General features: G+C 44.2%; 1 protein-coding gene across 1 annotated transcript; it reads left to right on the plus strand.

The window, feature by feature from the left end:
• Positions 1 to 313: 313 nt before the first annotated feature.
• Positions 314 to 18,155, plus strand: LOC117451066 (aspartate aminotransferase, cytoplasmic-like). The gene is made up of 9 exons (XM_034089166.2): positions 314 to 558; positions 7,131 to 7,312; positions 7,521 to 7,644; positions 10,313 to 10,425; positions 12,223 to 12,327; positions 14,264 to 14,414; positions 15,269 to 15,434; positions 15,773 to 15,915; positions 17,101 to 18,155. Exons 1-9 carry the CDS (start codon positions 450 to 452, stop codon positions 17,238 to 17,240), a joined length of 1,233 nt encoding a protein of 410 aa, XP_033945057.1. The 5' UTR covers positions 314 to 449; the 3' UTR covers positions 17,241 to 18,155.
• The last annotated feature ends 1,885 nt before the right edge of the window (positions 18,156 to 20,040 follow it).

Genomic DNA, 20,040 nt, shown 5'->3' on the forward strand with positions numbered 1-20,040 from the left:
TCTATTTATAGTATATTGACCATACACAAAATGTATCTATAAATATATGTTATATAAAAAAACGTGTAGAATAAAAACAAAGATTAGATCTAAATAGATATCAAATACTAACAAATAAAATAAAAATATCCATAAAGCTAGATTCACAAAAGTATATAGGCTACATTTATTTATATATACAAATAAAACAAAATGATATATTACAAACAAATAAATAAAGTATTGGATCCAATGCTGTGCTCTCATTGGCTAGCAAAGCGCAACGTCAGTATCACGTGCTTTCTATTGGCTGGCGGGTTGAGCTTATATCACTGTCCTGTCTGTCCTGGACATTGTGGACAGTGGATCTGAAGGTGAACCACACACAGAACAGACTATAGGTTTTAACTTAACCCGGCCCTGAAGCACTATCTCCCGTCTCTGACTGCTCCATCCTCCGCCCCTAAATCATGTCTATATTCGGTGAAGTCCCGCAGGCTCCTCCAGTGGCTGTGTTCAAACTGAGTGCTGATTTCAGAGAGGACAGCCACCCGCAAAAAGTGAATCTGGGAGTTGGAGGTAAGCTAAAATCAATGCTAATGCTGGTGCTAAAATGAATGGCAATGCTAATGCTAATTCTAATGTTATGTTAGCTTGCTAAAGTGTGCTGCCTCGCGCTGTTCGTGTTAGCTTCCCTCGGCTATCTAGTATCGCGGGTGTCCCCCTTTTGGTGCAGTGCTTATGCTACAATGCTATGAAACATTAGCAACTCTTTGATTTGACCTTCGGTACAAGCTAGCAGTGCTGCTAACGACCACAAATCACCATCGCGTTGACAGCTGTCAGATGAACACAAATGCTTCAAGTTTGACAATAAAATAAACTCATGACATTCAGAGAATGAGGAACCTTGTCACGTGACTGCTCTTTCACCGTTTACCAAAGAATACTTGCGCCAATTGAGCCTGTTTTATTATGGTGTGAAGTCTTGCTAACTTAAACTTCCACTGTTTTACTTGTGTCCCTGAATGCATCATTATCCGTTACACCAGTCACAATGTCGAGATGAGGATTTGTGTCCTTTTTTAATCAGCAGCAGGAACGTGAAGAAGCTATCTTCATTCATAACTATTTGTTTTTTTCACGTTATTTATCGGGGAAATTATGATGTATCTTTGAAGCTAGCTAATTATTATTGTGCTAAAATGTCTTGAATTTGTACAGATGTTGTCATCTTTATGTAATGCCAAACTAGAGGAAAACATATTTGAAGCAATAGTCAGTTAAGAGTAGAATAAGTTACCTTTTTCAGATTCAAGGACAAATCAAATCTTATTGAAAACCTGCAACTGTAAGCATGTGCACTTTTAATACATTAGCTTTTAGCTCGTATGATATCACTTGGACTCCTGCATCCTTCCTGAACCACAATCAAACAAGTGTTGCTCTTTAATGTCATCTCTTTCTTGACATTGCATTTCTGTTTCATATCTCCAACTGACCACTGGACATGTCAGCGGGTTCTTAAATTACAACAACCACAACTCCGTATGGAATAAAGTATCCAAGGTCTGATAAGCACCACTTTCTGACTTCCCTCTGAGGGTTATCTCAGTTTATCTTCTCTGACGATGCACCATGGACTTAGACCAGAGCTGCACGTTGGGACCTTGTTTGCCAAAAACAAATCAAACCAGTCCGGGCTGGAAATAATTGGCAATAAAGAAAGCCATACCCATGTTGTATATTTACTTGCAATGGCTTTCTGTTTAATTAGACGCACACATGGCAGGACCCTCGTTGATTCAGATCTAACTGAAAAGAACCACTCGCTCGTGTCAACACATTATACGTCAGGCTTTTATTTTGTGAGAAGTAAGGACGGTTTTCTGTTTTTAGAGTTTCTGGTCTTTTACGGTCACCTGCCGTTTTGACCCTGAACACACCGCGGTCAGTTCTGATCCACTGATCCAGCACCAGCCTTCTCGGTTGACCTTTTGATAGTTCCTCTCCAGCCTGATATTTGATACTGCACAAGCCCTCATACAGAATGAAACACACACACACACCCACACACACACCACACACACCACACACACGCACGCACGCACGCACGCACGCGCACACGCACACACCATGACCTTCAGAGAGTACATGACATTAGTGTAGGAGCCATTTTATGGGTGTTGTTGGTGTGTCAGTTTATTGAAGTTATACGTATAGTGCAATATTATTTTTGAACCACTGGGGTGGCGGGGTTTAGCTGCTCCGGTGTGTATATTAAAGAGGGTCATAGGTGACCGGAGAGGAGGAGGAAGAGAGCGTACCGATTCCTCCAGCCCGGCAGATGCTCACCACAACAACTAAACTGTACAATAAACCGTGGTATGTAAACGCTGAATAAACCTCAATATGAACTGCACCAAAGGACCGGAAACTCATCTGTCTGCGTCTGCATCGCTCTTCAGCCCTTCTGTGACGTAATGACACAAACATATTGGACATAGGAACAGGAAGTTGCCATTACAATTAGAGTGAAGCAAACAGTACCGTTGTCTCTCTCTTTCACACAGGACTCCCTAACTCTCCTTTTGTGTGTCCTCTTAGCTTTTAGCACGTCAGGCTGCAAGGTCATTGCAATATGACTTTAAAGGTGGGGTAGGTAAGTTTCAGAAACCGGCTCGAGATGCACTTAAGCAATAGCTCACGACAGGCCGTGGTATATGCTTTTATAAAACGGTTACCAAGTGTGGCAATATGAAAAAAAAATACACACTCTAATTTAAATAGTTTTTATTAGTAAACAATGATGTTCAAAATAAAATAGTCCCTCCGTTGCCTTCTGCGCGAAACATAGTGCGAGGTGGTTGCTATGCAACAACACTAACAGCTAGCGAACATATTAGACAGAGAGCGTTGATCCATTATTTGGCTATTTATTTACATTCATTTGTATGTTGCCGTTTATTGTGCAGCCACTGAAAACCTGTCCAACATCAGCAGCATGGCTTACGTGGTTACTTGTATAGGCTGAGGTTGTTCTAGGCTGTTGCTTGGCGTGGCGAGAATATTGCTCCACTTTCTCCGGTCCCCGAGATTCGGCTTCCAGTAGCTCTGGAGAGAGCTTTCGCACCTGTGGCCACTAACGGTCATCATTTCCCTGCTTTGTTTCAAGACCCGCATCAGAAAGCTTTTGAATGGTGGTACTTCTCCAGTTGGTCTACCTGCTCTTCACGTAGCTCTGCATGTCGTCGTTTAGGTGCTTTCCCCCCCTGGAGATAGGCACTGCTCAATCCACTCCTCCATAGTAAGACCCCCCCGGAGGTCGAAGTTAATCTTAAATGTTTCCATCTTATGCTTTGTAAGTTTGTTCCGTAACGGAAGAAATGTAAACATATTTATAAAACTGACAAGTCAAATCAAGCAATCTGATTGGCCGATAGTGTTTTTGCGGACCTCTTTGATTACAGATTTGAAAACATCGTTGCTTGCTTTAAAAGTAGCACAATTCATTATGTCAAACCTTGGAAAGTATCTAGATATCTCTGCCCTAATGCCAAAGGAACTGCACACTGTATGTTTTGCCGTTTGATGTGTATGTCTGGACCGCTGCGTAAAAAGGAGGGTTTCTGCCCCGTTACTTCTCCGCTGCTTTCTTGTTCCAGTATGAAAAGCAAACTGCAGGCAGTTTGCTTTTCAGCCCAACGGTATACTGTTTTTCTCAGACGCGGAGGGATACTGATTTGTTGTGAAAAGTAACTTACAATTCTACCCGTGGTATACGCTCAGTATATCACGGCTAAGAACCAATCAGATTGCTTGATTTGACTTGTCCGTTTTATAATTGTTGTTATATTCCATGGAATGCTCTGAACATCCGATAGCAACGAATATCTGAAGTGCTTTGACACAAAATCTGTTAAAAAAATATCATCTGTGGAAGCTGTAATACTGTAAAAAGCACAACCAATCCGTTTAGCCGGCCCGGTATCTCGTGCCCTCGTTGGGCGTGCCCTCGTTGGGCGTGCCCTCGTTGGGCGTGCCCTCGTTGGGCGTGCATCGCAGCAGTACTTCAACGACTCGCCAGCAACAGGCGGCCACTTCCACCAATCAGCTGACGTCACGGTCGTGTTCGCGTGTGTTGGAGGAGGGGCTCTGTGAGGAAGTCTGAAGGAAGGGGCGGATTCTTTTCGGCGGTGTACTTTCAAGTTTGAGTGCACTCGAGCCGGTTTCTGACACTTACCTACCCCGCCTTTACGGCTGCCCACTCTGTTCAAATCACAAATGATGCAATGATGATATGAAACTAAAGAAAACTTACCATTACTGACGTTTATCTGGCAACAAATACACAATAGTGTTCCCCCGTGAAAACCTTTAGTTGTTATGCTCAAACCTTCCAGGGTAATGGAGAAGATCACGCAAATAACAATCTTTTTTCTTTGTACGACGACCACAGAATACGATTTACTACATCAACATGTGTCCCCTCTTCTACATCAACATGTGTCCCTCTTCTTCATGTCTCTTCTACATCAACATGTGTCCCCTCTTCTTCATGTCTCTTCTACATCAACATGTGTCCCCTCTTCTTCATGTCTCTTCTACATCAACATGTGTCCCTCTTCTTCATGTCTCTTCTACATCAACATGTCGTCCCCTCTTCTTCATGTCTCTTCTACATCAACATGTGTCCCCTCTTCTTCATGTCTCCTCTACATCAACATGTGTCCCCTCTTCTGTCATGTCTCCTCTACATCAACATGTGTCCCCTCTTCTTCATGTCTCTCTACATCAACATGTGTCCCCTCTTCTCATGTCTCCTTCTACATCAACATGTGTCCCCTCTTCTCTCATGTCTCTTCTACATCAACATGTGTCCCTCTCTTCTCCATGTCTCTTCTACATCAACATGTTGTCCCCTCTTCTCCATGTCTCTTTACATCAACATGTGTCCCCTCTTCTTCATGTCTCTTCTACATCAACATGTGTCCCCTCTTCTTCATGTCTCTTCTACATCAACATGTGTCCCCTCTTCTCCATGTCTCTTCTACATCAACATGTGTCCCCCTCTTCTCCATGTCTCTTCTACATCAACATGTGTCCCCTCTTCTTCCATGTCTCTTCTACATCAACATGTGTCCCCTCTTCTTCATGTCTCTTCTACATCAACATGTGTCCCCTCTTCTTCATGTCTCTTCTACATCAACATGTGTCCCCTCTTCTTCATGTCTCTTCTACATCAACATGTGTCCCCTCTTCTCCATGTCTCTTCTACATCAACACGTGTCCCCTCTTCCTCATGTCTCTACATCAACACGTGTCCCCTCTTCCTCATGTCTCTGCATCAACACGTGTCCCCTCTTCCTCATGTCTCTGCATCAACACGTGTCCCCTCTTCCTCACGTCTCTGCATCAACACGTGTCCCCTCTTCCTCATGTCTCTTCTACATCAACATGTGTCCCCTCTTCCTCATGTCTCTTCTGCATCAACATGTGTCCCCTCTTCTTCATGTCTCTTCTGCATCAACATGTGTCCCCTCTTCTTCATGTCTCTTCTACATCAACATGTGTCCCCTCTTCTCCATGTCTCTTCTACATCAACATGTGTCCCCTCTTCCTCATGTCTCTTCTACATCAACATGTGTCCCCTCTTCTTCATGTCTCTTCTGCAGCAACATGTGTCCCCTCTTCTCCATGTCTCTTCTACAACAACACGTGTCCCCTCTTCTCCATGTCTCTTCTACAACAACACGTGTCCCCTCTTCTTCATGTCTCTTCTACATCAACATGTGTCCCCCCTTCTTCATGTCTCTTCTACATCAACACGTGTCCCCTCTTCTTCATGTCTCTTCTACATCAACACGTGTCCCCTCTTCTTCATGTCTCTTCTACATCAACACGTGTCCCCTCTTCTTCATGTCTCTTCTACATCACCATGTGTCCCCTCTTCTCCATGTCTCTTCTACATCAACATGTGTCCTCTCTTCTTCATGTCTCCTCTACATCAACATGTGTCCCCTCTTCTTCATGTCTCTTCTACATCAACATGTGTCCCCTCTTCTTCATGTCTCTTCTACATCAACATGTGTCCCCTCTTCTCCATGTCTCTTCTACATCAACATGTTCTTCTCCATGTCTCTTCTACATCAACATGTGTCCCCTCTTCTCCATGTCTCTCCTACATCAACATGTGTCCCCTCTTCTTCATGTCTCCTCTACATCAACATGTGTCCCCCTCTTCTTCATGTCTCTTCTACATCAACATGTGTCCCCTCTTCTTCATGTCTCTTCTACATCAACATGTGTCCCCTCTTCTTCATGTCTCTTCTACATCAACATGTGTCCCCTCTTCTTCATGTCTCTTCTACATCAACATGTGTCCCCTCTTCTTCACGTCTCTTCTACATCAACATGTGTCCCCTCTTCTTCACGTCTCTTCTACATCAACATGTGTCCCCTCTTCTCCATGTCTCTTCTACATCAACATGTGTCCCCTCTTCTTCACGTCTCTTCTACATCAACATGTGTCCCCTCTTCTTCACGTCTCTTCTACATCAACATGTGTCCCCTCTTCTTCACGTCTCTTCTACATCAACATGTGTCCCCTCTTCTTCATGTCTCTTCTACATCAACACGTGTCCCCTCTTCTTCATGTCTCTTCTACATCAACATGTGTCCCCTCTTCTTCATGTCTCTTCTACATCAACATGTGTCCCCTCTTCTCCATGTCTCTTCTACATCAACATGTTCTTCTCCATGTCTCTTCTACATCAACATGTGTCCCCTCTTCTCCATGTCTCTCCTACATCAACATGTGTCCCCTCTTCTTCATGTCTCCTCTACATCAACATGTGTCCCCTCTTCTTCATGTCTCTTCTACATCAACATGTGTCCCCTCTTCTTCATGTCTCTTCTACATCAACATGTGTCCCCTCTTCTTCATGTCTCTTCTACATCAACATGTGTCCCCTCTTCTTCATGTCTCTTCTACATCAACATGTGTCCCCTCTTCTTCACGTCTCTTCTACATCAACATGTGTCCCCTCTTCTTCACGTCTCTTCTACATCAACATGTGTCCCCTCTTCTTCATGTTTAAACTCAATTTAAAAGGTCCTTGTTGATGAGATGCTGCTCCGTGTCCCTGCAGCGTACCGTACTGACGAGTGCCTGCCCTGGGTGCTGCCGGTGGTGAAGAAGGTGGAGAAGCTGATCGTGGAGGACAGCAGTCTGAACCACGAGTATCTGCCCATCCTCGGCCTGCCTGAGTTTAGATCCGCCTCCTCCAAGGTCGCCCTGGGAGACGACTGCGCCGCCATCAAGGACAACAGGGTGAGACACACACCAGTCGTTGTATTAGGGACTCTGATAACATGTAATGGGACGTTCTTTTAGACATCTTATAGTTTAAAAAAATGTGATGAAGGAAATATCTCAAAGGAAACATTCTTATTTAATAGTCAGTTTTTATTATTTAGTACATTTTTGCCCAGTTTTCTCCGTGTGTCAGCCTGTTTTCTCTCCTCTGTTTCCTCTTCAGGTCGGGGGGGTGCAGGCTCTGGGGGGCACGGGTGCGTTGAGGATCGGAGCCGAGTTCCTGCGCCGCTGGTACAACGGCGTCAACAACACGGCCACGCCCGTCTACGTGTCAGCGCCCACCTGGGGTAAAAAAACGGTTTTATTGTCATACGCACAAAGCTACAGTGTAGACATCTTCTCACCTCCAACAATCCAACATATAGTCGTATATAATAAAATAAACAAACACTGAAATAAAGCGGAAAAAAGGCAGAGTTGGAGAGGAGCAAAAGACACGGCAGCCATCATCACCGGCGCCATCTTTTAAGCCCGCGTCACACTGTCCTGAAATTGACACCCGATGGACACACGATAAAGGAAATGTTCAAATTCGGCTCTGATCGTAGCAACAGCGGGCCGTTCGTGAGGGCATCGAAGCCATCGTATGACCGCCGGTGGAGTTTCTCAGGCTCCGGCAGCAACTTCGTGAGCGGTGGCAAAATCTTCATTTCCGACGGACCTTGCAAAGGTTCAATTCGTGTTGAATTCGTGTGTAATTTTGCCCTTCGTAAGGCCATCGTCAGGGCATCTTGTCAAATCGTGTCATCTTCGTGTGATCTTCGGTGCCATCGGGCATTTTTCACCTCACGAAGAAAATACGAAGGAAACAAGAAGCTGCCCGATTGTCTTAGGAAGGCAACACGACTACGTGAAGCCCTCGCAATGCCGTCGTGTAGCCATCGTATTATAGTACAATTTGTGTTCTGTGAAACTGAAAAGGATATTACCGTACTTTTCGGACTATACAGCGCACCTGCATATGAGCCGCAGCAGCTAAATTGTCCGTCTGTCTTGCTCTCGTTCTGTCTCTCGGTTCCACTTTTACTTTGGCGCGCTACCTGTCTCACTCTTTTCCGGCCTCCAGCTTTTCCTGCTGGAGCCCGCCGCTTAAAGGTGGCGGGCGCGGACCGGTCATAGAGCCCGTAGAGTTAAAGGTGGTTAATTTGACCTGTAAAATCCATAGATTTAGGAGGTCCCCTAGTGGCCGTTAGCTGTACAAAGAAAATGGGGAAAAAAGTCGTGGCTTATAGTCCGAAAAGTACGATACATTGTTTTTGTTACTTTCGTTGCAGTTGTAGGTCTTAAATATAATTTAGGTTAACTTCCTGTTTTATTTAGATGCTTTTATTTTGAAGGCGAGTTTACGCTGTTGACAGGAAGTTGTTGTTGCTATGGAAACAACATGACAGAGTTTGTGGTTCGGGTGCCATCGTGTGGCCTTCTGTAGGCATCGTACTTGCTTCGGCTGTTGACCAAGTTCGGGGCCATCTTCGTGCGAAATTCACAATTCCATATTCGTGTGTCCATCTGGTGTCAATTTCGGGACAGTGTGACGCGGGCTTAAAGAAACACCGACTGTAATAGAGGTGCAGGAAAGTAATTTAATACATAACATTGTTACATTTGTATGTGTTTTTATATGTTATTGTGCTTTTCATAATGTTTTTGATTAGTGTTTTATTATTTTACTCCCATTGTGTTATTTTATATTGTATTTATTCCCTTTGGTCAACTGAGGTTGTTTTTAAATGTGCTATATAAATAAATAAAGATTGAGATTGAAAGAGTCCTAAACCCAGATATGAGTCGGCATTTGACCACTTCTTGTTCCCTTGTGTGGAAGTGAATGGTATTTTCTGAAAGTGTTTTGGTTGTTTGCCTGATATAAGATCTGTGGTTAACACAAGCTGAAGATATTTTTACTTTTTTGTTCTACGACATAAAATACTTTACAGTAGATGGTGGATTTAGAAACGGTGGTTGCTAAAAAGTGTGTAAATGAGACGAATAAACATCATCACGCCCAACATTAGCCTCCTTTAGCTTAGCGGTGGTGACGTGAAGTCATGTGACCGTGCTGTAGTTCCTTTATAGCCCAACATTAGCCTCCTTTAGCTTAGCGGTGGTGACGTGAAGTCATGTGACCGTGCTGTAGTTCCTTTATAGCCCAACATTAGCAACATTTAGCTTAGCGGTGGAGACGTGAAGTCATGTGACCGTGCTGTAGGTCCTCTATAGCCCAACATTAGCAACATTTAGCTTAGCTGTGGTGACGTGAAGGCATGTGACCGTGCTGTAGTTCCTTTATAGCCCAACATTAGCCGCCTTTAGCTTAGCGGTGGTGACGTGAAGTCATGTGACCGAGCTGTAGTTCCTTTATAGCCCAACATTAGCCACCTTTAGCTTAGCGGTGGCTACGTGAAGTCATGTGACCGTGCTGTAGTTCCTTTATAGCCCAACATTAGCCTCCTTTAGCTTAGCGTGGTTACGTGAAGTCATGTGACCGTGCTGTAGTTCCTTTATAGCCCAACATTAGCCTCCTTTAGCTTAGCGTGGTTACGTGAAGTCATGTGACCGTGCTGTAGTTCCTTTATAGCCCAACATTAGCCTCCTTTAGCTTAGCGTGGTTACGTGAAGTCATGTGACTGTGCTGTAGTTCCTTTATAGCCCAACATTAGCCGCCTTTAGCTTAGCGGTTGCGACATGAAGTCATGTGACCGTGCTGTAGTTCCTTTATAACCCCATCACTTAACCCTTGCGATGCTAAATTCAGGGTCAGTCTTCAAAAATGCGTCATCACTGCACCACTTTATTTTGAAAAGGACTTCCTGAAATTCCTTAAAACCTTCTGAGTAGATTTCCTACCTTATTGCTACGTTCTCCGTGAATCCTTCTGTAAAATGAAGGCTCACAGTTGGATCAAAAGTTTATTTGAGGTTTTATTGATCTGCTGTGTGTTGTTCCTCCTCCCAGAGAACCACAACAGCGTGTTTGCTGATGCTGGGTTCAAAGACATCCGGCCATACCATTACTGGGATGCTGCTAATAGAGGTCTGGATCTCGCTGGGCTCCTGGACGACCTGGAGGTGAGGAGGGGCGGCTCTAATAAGTAAATGACTGCTAGGTGTTAGCATTTTCATATCGAGATGACTGGAGAAGAAGTTAGGTGACAGGACATCTGATAAAACCTGGACATTTGGAGCGCTGGGCGATATCACGACATTTTCGACAAAACACAATGAGATTTCCGTGAAACAATCATCAGTAAAGTGGATATAATGACTATTAGTTGGTTAATTATTACAGATTTAGCAGGCAGCTGACATCTTGTGACTTTAGTTGTTTCTAATCTCTCATCAGAGTGTTGTCACATGATTTAAACATCTCCAAAAATACTCTATTAGAAGTAGAATGACTCATCAGTGTCTAAAATGTTTTGACTTCAAGATTATATTAATCACCAAATGCCTTTCTCGTGGATATCTCTCTCGATTTACTTGGATGCAAAATCTACCATATTTGGCTATTTCTTGGGTGTTAATTTCAAAATGTTCCGACACAGATGATATAACGCCTAACAATGACATTAACCTATTTCCGGCCAATCCACTGCCATTATTCAGTTTTCTTAAAAACCACATTGAGGTTTCAGGAATTCAGCGTGTCTATTTATTTTGAGCGAACTCTTCCTCTTAACTTTTTTGTTCTGTTTTAGTTAATTTTTTGAGATGGTTATATCTTATGTTTTTCTGCTTTTTAGGGCTGCACGATTTGGGGAAATAATCAAATTCAATTCAAAACCTTTATTTATCCAGGTGAAATCCCTTTGAGATCATTGATCTCTTTTTCAAGGGAGTAGGTTCCACATGAAGACATAAACAACAGAACAACAAAAGGACATCATACAGCAAAAATTGCGATTTTTCGGACAGATATTGCGATTCGATTTGCGATATTTGTTTTTAAGCGACCCAACGGAAGTTTATTGTAAAATTCGGCCATATCTCCGGCTAGGAAGGTCGTATCAACGTACTCCAGTCTCTAGCACCCCCGCAGCCCGAGCTACGAGTGAAAGAACTTACCGTACTTTTCGGACTATAAGCCGCGACTTTTTTCTCATTTTTTGTGTACAGCTAACGGCCACTAGGGAACCTCCTAAATCTATGGATTTGACAGGTAGAATTAACCACCTTTAACTCTATGGGCTCTATGACCGGTCCGCGCCCGCCACCTCTAAGAGGCGGGCTCCAGCAGGAAAAGCTGGAGGCCGGAAAAGAGTGAGACAGGTAGCGCGCCAAAGTAAAAGAGGAACCGAGAGACGGAACGAGAGCAAGACAGACTTTAGCTGCTGCGGCTTATATGCAGGTGCGCGTTATAGTCCGAAAAGTACGGTAGTTGAAACTTCCGTTGCTTTAAAGTCAAGCTTCAGTTTAAGATTCACCCTGCAATAGAAACATGTGATGGAGCATTACTAACCTGACTCAGATGGTTCACCAAAGCATCTAGGAAAGCTCCATTGGAAGCCATTTGGAAAAGTATTCACTTGGCAGGTGATTGGATCAATCTGTCTATCACCTTCTATCATGGGCCACTTCTGATTGGTTAACAATGGCTGGTACATGTGGAGCACAACACTTCTGATTGGTTAACAATGGCTGGTACATGTGGAGCACAGCACTTCTGATTGGTGTGGACGACTGACACACAAGAAGAACAAAAAAAAGAATCTCATTTGATAATTGCATAATTTCAAATCGCGATTCCGATTTAAAATTGATTAATCGTTCAGCCCTAATCACAACGCCTCGTTTTAAGCTGCTGCTGTGAAGAGAAAACGTTCCTAATTAGGGATCAATCAAGTATATCTTGTCTTTTCTCAACAGAAAGCTCCGGAGCACTCCATCTTCGTCCTCCACGCCTGCGCTCACAACCCCACCGGCACCGACCCCACCCAAGAGGAGTGGAAGAAGATCGCAGAGATCATGAAGGTAACATTAGCCGTTTCTGGAGTTCTTCAGAGCACACGATGAGGTCGCATGATGTCACTCTTTCAGGCATCCCCATTAACGCGAGGCACTACCATTTACGGTCAAGAACAGGTCTTCTTTTTAGACTAGTGGACATAAAAAAAAAACATACATTACATATTAGCACGTTTATTGTAATGTGTGTAGACTTCTCCTAAATTCACCAAAAGATTGCTTGAGATGCCTCATTTGCATATTCAATGGTGACGTCTATTATTTAAAAATGAACTGAATTTTTTATTCATACTCCAAACTGGGTTTTATTTTTATTTTGAATGGGATCTGACTTTTTTGACATTTTCTACATACTTACTTTCTTTCCTTCCTTTTCATCCAAGTTAGTGTTAATTTTGTCAGCTATTTTTTTATTTAGTTTTAGTCTTAGTCCTGTATCAAATGTCCTTTTTAGTTTTGGTCATATTTAGTCACTTTCGTCCTGTTTTTATTTAGTCAATTTTAGTCGACTAAAGGTCTGAGCATTTTAGTCTTATTGTAGTCAAAGACAATGAAAAAAACTGTTGACATTTGAGTCTTTTTTAGTCATCAGATTATATAGAACATTTCAGTCAAACTAGCCAAAACCAATAATTTGTCATTTTAGTCAAACTTATTTCACAATAAGATTATATCTTGTCCTTATTTGATGAAAAACACAGGTTGAATGATTAAGAAGCTTTGCAGAGAGTATCTGGTCAGGTTTGTGGTGTTTTTCCCAGCTGTGGCCACATTGCTTCCCTTCTGATGAAACAATGCATTCGCTTTTTTTCTCCGCCTCATTGTAGCGAAAATGGGCCCAAATATCGCCTCCTTTCTTTCTTCCAAGCAGTGGTGGCAATCATTTTGACGGACAGGATCGTAACATTTCCGTCATAATCCATTATTACCCGTCGGGTCACAACTTGTCACTCACTCACGCTGCCGGGGGGGGCGGGGGGGATTATGTTTTAACGCGACCACTGCTCCCAAGCCCTGTTGTTGCCATTTTCCTTTCTGTTAAATAAGGTTCGTTAGACCCGAGTCTTCCTGACAGTTCACAGTGTGCCGCTGGCCCGGTGTAAGACACACAGCTGCTACCGCCGCAGCACAGACACACAGCTGCTGCCCAGCCGCAGCACAGACACATAGCTGCTGCCCAGCCGCAGCACAGACACACAGCCGCAGCACAGACACACAGCTCTGCTGCCCAGCCGCAGCACAGACACACAGCTGCTGCCCAGCCGCAGCACAGACACACAGCTGCTGCCCAGCCGCAGCACAGACACACAGCTGCTGCCCAGCCGCAGCACAGACACACAGCTGCTGCCCAGCCGCAGCACAGACACACAGCTGCTGCCCAGCCGCAGCACAGACACACAGCTGCTGCCCAGCCGCAGCACAGACACACAGCCGCAGCACAGACACACAGCTGCTGCCCAGCCGCAGCACAGACACGCAGCTGCTGCCCAGCCGCAGCACAGACACGCAGCTGCTGCCCAGCCGTAGCACAGACACGCAGCTGCTGCCCAGCCGCAGCACAGACACGCAGCTGCTGCCCAGCCGCAGCACAGACACGCAGCTGCTGCCCAGCCGCAGCACAGACACGCAGCTGCTGCCCAGCCGCAGCACCGGAAATGGAGCTGCTGCTGGGAGAAAAACTGACTATCAGAGATGTAACGTTATCTTTGATAATATTTCGTCTCGTCACTTTTCGTCAACGATATTGCATGTTGATTTAGTTAGTTATTGTTTACTGACGTCGGTGCCGTCTCGTCATCGTCTCGTTTTAGTCATGGAAAAAAAGGTCGTTGCCGAACATATTTCGTCATAGTTTCAGTCAACGAAATGAACACTAATCCAAGCCATGTTTTAGTGCCGTTTCCTCATCTTTTTACTCATGCATCTTCTTCTCGCTCTCCAGAGGAGGAATCTGTTCGTGTTCTTCGACTCGGCCTATCAGGGCTTCGCCTCCGGCTCTCTGGATAAAGACGCCTGGGCGATCCGCTACTTCGTCTCCGAGGGCTTCGAGCTGTTCGTGGCTCAGTCCTTCTCCAAGAACTTCGGCCTTTACAGTGAGTGCACATCATACACACATAGAAACAATGGCATGCACTCATATTTATATATTCAATTAAAACAAAAGGGACTTCAAGGATTGTATACGTTTAAAATAAATTCATAGGGACCCTTTTCTAGAGCTGCATATAGCTTATCAAGGTGTCCCATTTCACACATCTCCAATTTTTATTGTGATGCTACCTGTAAGTTTTAACTTTCAATAACTAAAATAAATGTATTATCATTCATATGTACTCCTAAACTTGCATTAAACATAAAATATCAAGTGTCTGTTCAAATTATAACTAGCAAAACGCACTGACTGATGATATTTTGCACACAACTTTTTAACACGAATTATATCCATATTAACAAACAGGTGAAGTACCATTTTACACGACGGTGCCTTTAACATGTAGAACTTAATTAAAGACGAAATAATAATCTTATTTTATCTGTCAGTCTTTTTCAGTCTTTTCACCACTTTAGCTCACCTTGAAATACAGAAGCACGTCACTGTGACGTAGCTTCGTACTGTCGGCTCGGTCGAAGGAATGAAGCCTTCTCCTCGCCTAGGAGCCCTAAGTGGACTCGTTGTAGCCATAACTGAAAATAGATTCAAGGCTTTATTGTCATGTGCTACAGTGTAGATATGGCAATGAAAACGTGAAGTCCCAGGCTCCTCCAACAGAGCAACATGAATATATATAGGACATAGAACAAATAAAACAGATACAATAGTGAAAGAATGTGTACTAAATATTCTTGTTACTGTTCTCTGTAACGTAGCTGCAAACCGTCGGCTCGGTCGAATGAATGAAGCCTTTTCCTCGGAGCTGCCCTAAGGAAATCATTGTTTCTATTACAGATGAGAGGGTTGGAAACCTCACCATCGTGGCTCAGGACGGAGAGAACCTGACCCGCATCCTGTCCCAGATGGAGAAGATCGTGAGGACCACCTGGTCCAACCCCCCGTCTCAGGGAGCGCGCATCGTCAGCAAGACCCTCAACTGCCCCGAGCTCTTCGCTGAATGGTACGCTCCAAACAAGAGGCTTTAGCATGAGAGATCTGAAACACATGGGAGCTGATATTTACCCACTATTTAAAACACGCGAGTGGCGTCTACTGCCAAGTGTTAGCGTGGTAGGCTGTATGCATAGAGAGATGTATCGGAGATCTTTGGGTTTTGGACATATAATATAACACAAAGAAAAGCAGGGGATATTAAGATAAAAGAATAAAAGCAGGCACTTTTGAGCTGAAAACACCATTTTCTGCTGTTTTTGCATGAAAAATAACTAAACTGGGATTAAAATATTAAAATAGTTGGCAATTACTTTCCTGTGCATTAACACGCATCTCCCCCTGCAGGAAGGGTAACGTGAAGACGATGGCGGACCGCGTGCTGCTGATGAGGGACCAGCTGAAGGGGAAGCTGCAGGCTCTGAACACCCCGGGGACCTGGGAGCACATCACCCAGCAGATCGGGATGTTCAGCTTCACAGGGCTCAACCGTGAGTCACACACACACTCACACTCACACACACACACACACACACATACACACACACACACACACACACACACACACACACACACACACACATACACACGCTCAGACACACACACCAATTTGCTCCAGAAAGAAGGGGCAGCATTTAAAGTCTTTGTTGCCTAGTTCTGTTCTCACATTCGGGACCAACATCCGTAAAATATTGTGGGACAATTCCTTGACTTTAAGGAAATAGCACAATAGGCGCTTTCACACCGGAGTACTTTTCCCCTTTAGTTCCGTTAGTACCTCTTATTTTGCGTTCACACCAAAAAGAGAACTTAGTTCATGAGAACTTTTACCCCCATTGTTAGTGCCTGCTAGAGGTGGTACTTTCCTGGGGAGAAAAAAGTTCCAATTTCTGATTGGCTGGAAAGAACCACGCCCCGTAAAACTCTGAAAAGTTGTGTGAAGCCGCCATTGTATTTGCTGGCATTAGCATTATTAGCATTAGCCCCGCGCAGAAAAGCAGAGAGACTAACTTATGGCGACACAAAGAAAACATGGGAGCGGTGGAGATGAGGAGGTGTCGGCGTTCTGGCGATTTACTCGAAGGCTTCAGTAGAAGCTGCTGGGAGTCCCAGCAGCTTCTACTGAAGCCTTCCCCAACTCCGGGGACTTCCGGCCGGGGACTCCGGGTGGCAGTATACGCCGTGAAGTTGTTTACGGCCTGCCAGTAAACCCAAAGCAGAAGAAGAAGAAGTGACGTCAGCGGCTTCATTTGGGTAATCTTCCCTCGGGGACTTATTCCGGTGTGAACGCGATCTGCTCTTAGTTCCATGGGGGCACTAAGAGCTGGGAACTAAGTGCGGCAAAGTACTCGGTGTGAAAGCGGCTAATGAAGGATTTACAAAAAAACAAAAAACAATGCAAAGTCTGCGAACATTCAGCACGCATAGTAGCATAGTAGCATAGTAGCATAGTAGCATAGTAGCATAGTAGCACATAGTTGTGTACATGATTCCTAGAGCCAGTTTAAAAAGGTTAAGTAAACAATTTGTTTGCAGCACATGTCACATTTAAAGCATTTGATTTCTGATCCACCTTTTTTAGTAGATGCATAACATTAAAATCTTGAGTGATTCTTTGCATCGGCTCTTCTTCTTCTCTCCGTGTGACCCTCTCTGTGTTGTGGTGTGTGTTACAGCCAAACAGGTGGAGTTCATGATCAAAGAGAGGCACGTGTTCCTGATGGCGAGCGGCCGCATCAACATGTGCGGTCTGACCAGCAGCAACATCGACTACGTGGCTCAGTCCATCCACGACGCCGTCACCAAGGTCCAATGAAGGCTCTCCAGCCTCTGATTGGCTCACCCGCAGAGGGAGGGAGTCGGCAGTGTAACCAATCAGAGGTTGAGGATATCTGTGTGCGTCCTTTGGGAGATGGTTTTAGGGAAACAGGTCTCACTGTCCCTCCGTATTTAGTGTCCGAGTCCTTTCACGTCACACCATGCTTCCTCTGTCACTGATAGCACTTCAATGGATTTCATAACGCATCCGTAGTGTCGATCAAATTAATGTGAATAGATGTTAGACGTCCTAATGCTGAAGATGCACTAAATCATCATGCAGAAGTGTTTTTAATATTTAGTTCAGGCACATAAAGGACATGACGGTACGATGAGACGACGAGCTCACACACACACATATATAATGAGAATATTAAATAAATTGCAAAGCGGAGTTAATCCCTGCAATATTTTAAATAACTGAAGACTGATATTTATTATTCCCTATATCCCTCTATTTCCTGTTGTGTTGGTTTGTGATAAGAAGTTGGCATCATAATGTATTATTTAGCAACACTGGATTCAGAAAACTCCCAGGTGAGCTTTTAACATATGTATTAGGAAGTAGTTTTGATTTCATCGCATAATGCCTCCGTCATGTGACCGGGTTCAAAGTCATGGCACACTTAATGCATGTGCCTCATGTTGTTGCTTTGCCTTGTCGCACCCGTGCAGCTGCATAGACGACCACAACTCGACTTTGTGCCATTAGTGAACAAACTCTTCGTCCCTGTTGTGTATCCCTCCGCCCGTGTTGTGTATCCCTCCGCCCTGCAGAGCTCTCACTGTGTTACAGATGTTGTTGTTATGACCTCAGAGCCACGGTAACACACTTCCTTATACCTGGTGTTTGTAATGGCACACAGCAGTATGTGCGCTCATGCTGCAATAAATTATGAACCATAAAAAACAAGTCTTTGCTTTCTGTCTGTTTGTTACCTCACGATAAAACACGATGTCGCTCAAAGTCATAAACATAAGGGATGTTCGCCTTATTTTGATCATTTAAGTCAAAGTCTGGCAATTGTCTTCATTTGTTGTCATTCAAAACGCATGAGAATGTTTAACAAGTACCGTACTGTTCGGACTATAAAGCGCACCTGCATATGAGCCGCAGCAGCTAAATTGTCCGTCTGTCTTGCTCTCGTTCTGTCTCTCGGTTTTACTTTGGCGCGCGACCTCACTCTTTTCCGGCCTCCAGCTTTTCCTGCTGGAGCCCGCCCCTTAAAGGTGGCGGGCGCGGACCGGTCATAGAGCCCATAGCGTTAAGGTGGTTAATTTTACCTGTAAAATCCATAGATCTAGGAGGTTCCCTAGTGGCCGTTAGCTGTACAAACAAAATGGGGGAAAAAGTCGCGGCTTATAGTCCGAAAAGTACGGTACCTCATATTTCATTTTCCAAAATGTTGAATATTTGCTTAAAACAGTTGGAAGGTGTTGTTTAGGTAAATGCTCCTTTCACCGGAGTAAACATGGATTTACTGAAACTATTTAACAGAAAGTTAATATTCCTTTGGTGCTTCATGGTGTATTTCCAGCAGTAGGCCTATAGTGTGTGTGTTCATAGGAAGAAAATGATGCTCACTGACGTCAAAAGATTATTAAAAACACACAAATGTATGTTAACATTTAAGCAGCACCTACAGCTGTCAGATCAATGTGTTACATAAGATGGAAATACTTAACGGTCCCGTGTCATGGCCATTTCCACTGATCATAATTCCACTGTTGAGGTCTACTAGAATATATTCACATTGTTCACTGTTCCAAACTCACATTGGTTTCTCACAGCATCTCTGATAGTCTGTGTATAGTCTCTGTCCTACACGGCTTGTTGGAGCTCCTGCCCCCCCTCCCTGTGAGCCCACTGTGCTCTGATTGGTCAGCTCGCCCACTCTGTTCTGATGAGTCCACCATGGTTACAGCTGAACATCAGTGATTATGTGTTACAATGGCGTTTGCTGAGCTGAGGGAGCTGCAGTACCTCCATCTGCGAGGCTCCACTAGCACCCCGCGTCACAGTTTCGCCATGAGTGTGTGTGTGTGAGGAGCTCCACTGATTGGTCCATTTGGGTATGGGCACGTCACTACCCAGGAAGAAAAACATGGAAAAAGAGAAATGTCCAACGAGGCGTTCTGGGGCAGCAGACAGGTCTTCTCTGTGTTAGAGTTTTACTCGCTACAGGGTGCACTTTGAGGGTCTGTGACTCTGCAGACCGGTCACATGCAGAAAAAGCTTCATAACACGAGGGGACCGGTGACAACTGGAAAAGCATGACATGGGCCCTTTAAGTAAAGCTGGACTAAATGTACAATTTCCCTCTGTTAGCTACAGATAATACTTTGTCAGTCGCATCGATCTTCTGTTGGTTAATTTTTTTTAGGGGAATTCTTTGACAGTAAGAATTTTATAATATCACCAGATTAACCGAAGACACTATTGACATGTCTGGTGGAGCTTTAAGTTTTTCTATGTTTTTATGTAAAACACCATCACTGCTTTCTATTCCGCTCGTATCAAGCTGTCAAAGCCTTCCTCCACATATCTCTTCCACCGAAGTCTTTCAATAACGCCTCAAATGGAGCTGAAAACACACATTTCAAGATGTATTGGGTCATTGCAGATGTTGTGAACATTCAAACTGGATCTTGGACTCTTTCGTGGACATCCTGATAACAGACGGTGAAAGGGAAAACTAGTATCTGTTAGACCCTCTGCAGAGTCTGTCTTTGACCTCCGAGGATGAATCTGATTGGCTGTGGTCGGAGCTCCAATGCAGCAAAGTGACTCAGCAGGT

This window comes from Pseudochaenichthys georgianus, chromosome 1 (assembly GCF_902827115.2).
Source record: "Pseudochaenichthys georgianus chromosome 1, fPseGeo1.2, whole genome shotgun sequence".
Lineage (NCBI taxonomy): Eukaryota > Metazoa > Chordata > Actinopteri > Perciformes > Channichthyidae > Pseudochaenichthys > Pseudochaenichthys georgianus.

Bases quoted from the DNA above. Each gene is read 5' to 3' on its own strand.
- LOC117451066 (XM_034089166.2), top strand. From the start codon at position 450: ATGTCTATATTCGGTGAAGTCCCGCAGGCTCCTCCAGTGGCTGTGTTC. The intron at 559-7,130 runs GTAAGCTAAAAT...GTGTCCCTGCAG, and splicing joins AGTGAATCTGGGAGTTGGAG to CGTACCGTACTGACGAGTGC. The intron at 7,313-7,520 runs GTGAGACACACA...TTTCCTCTTCAG, and splicing joins CCGCCATCAAGGACAACAGG to GTCGGGGGGGTGCAGGCTCT.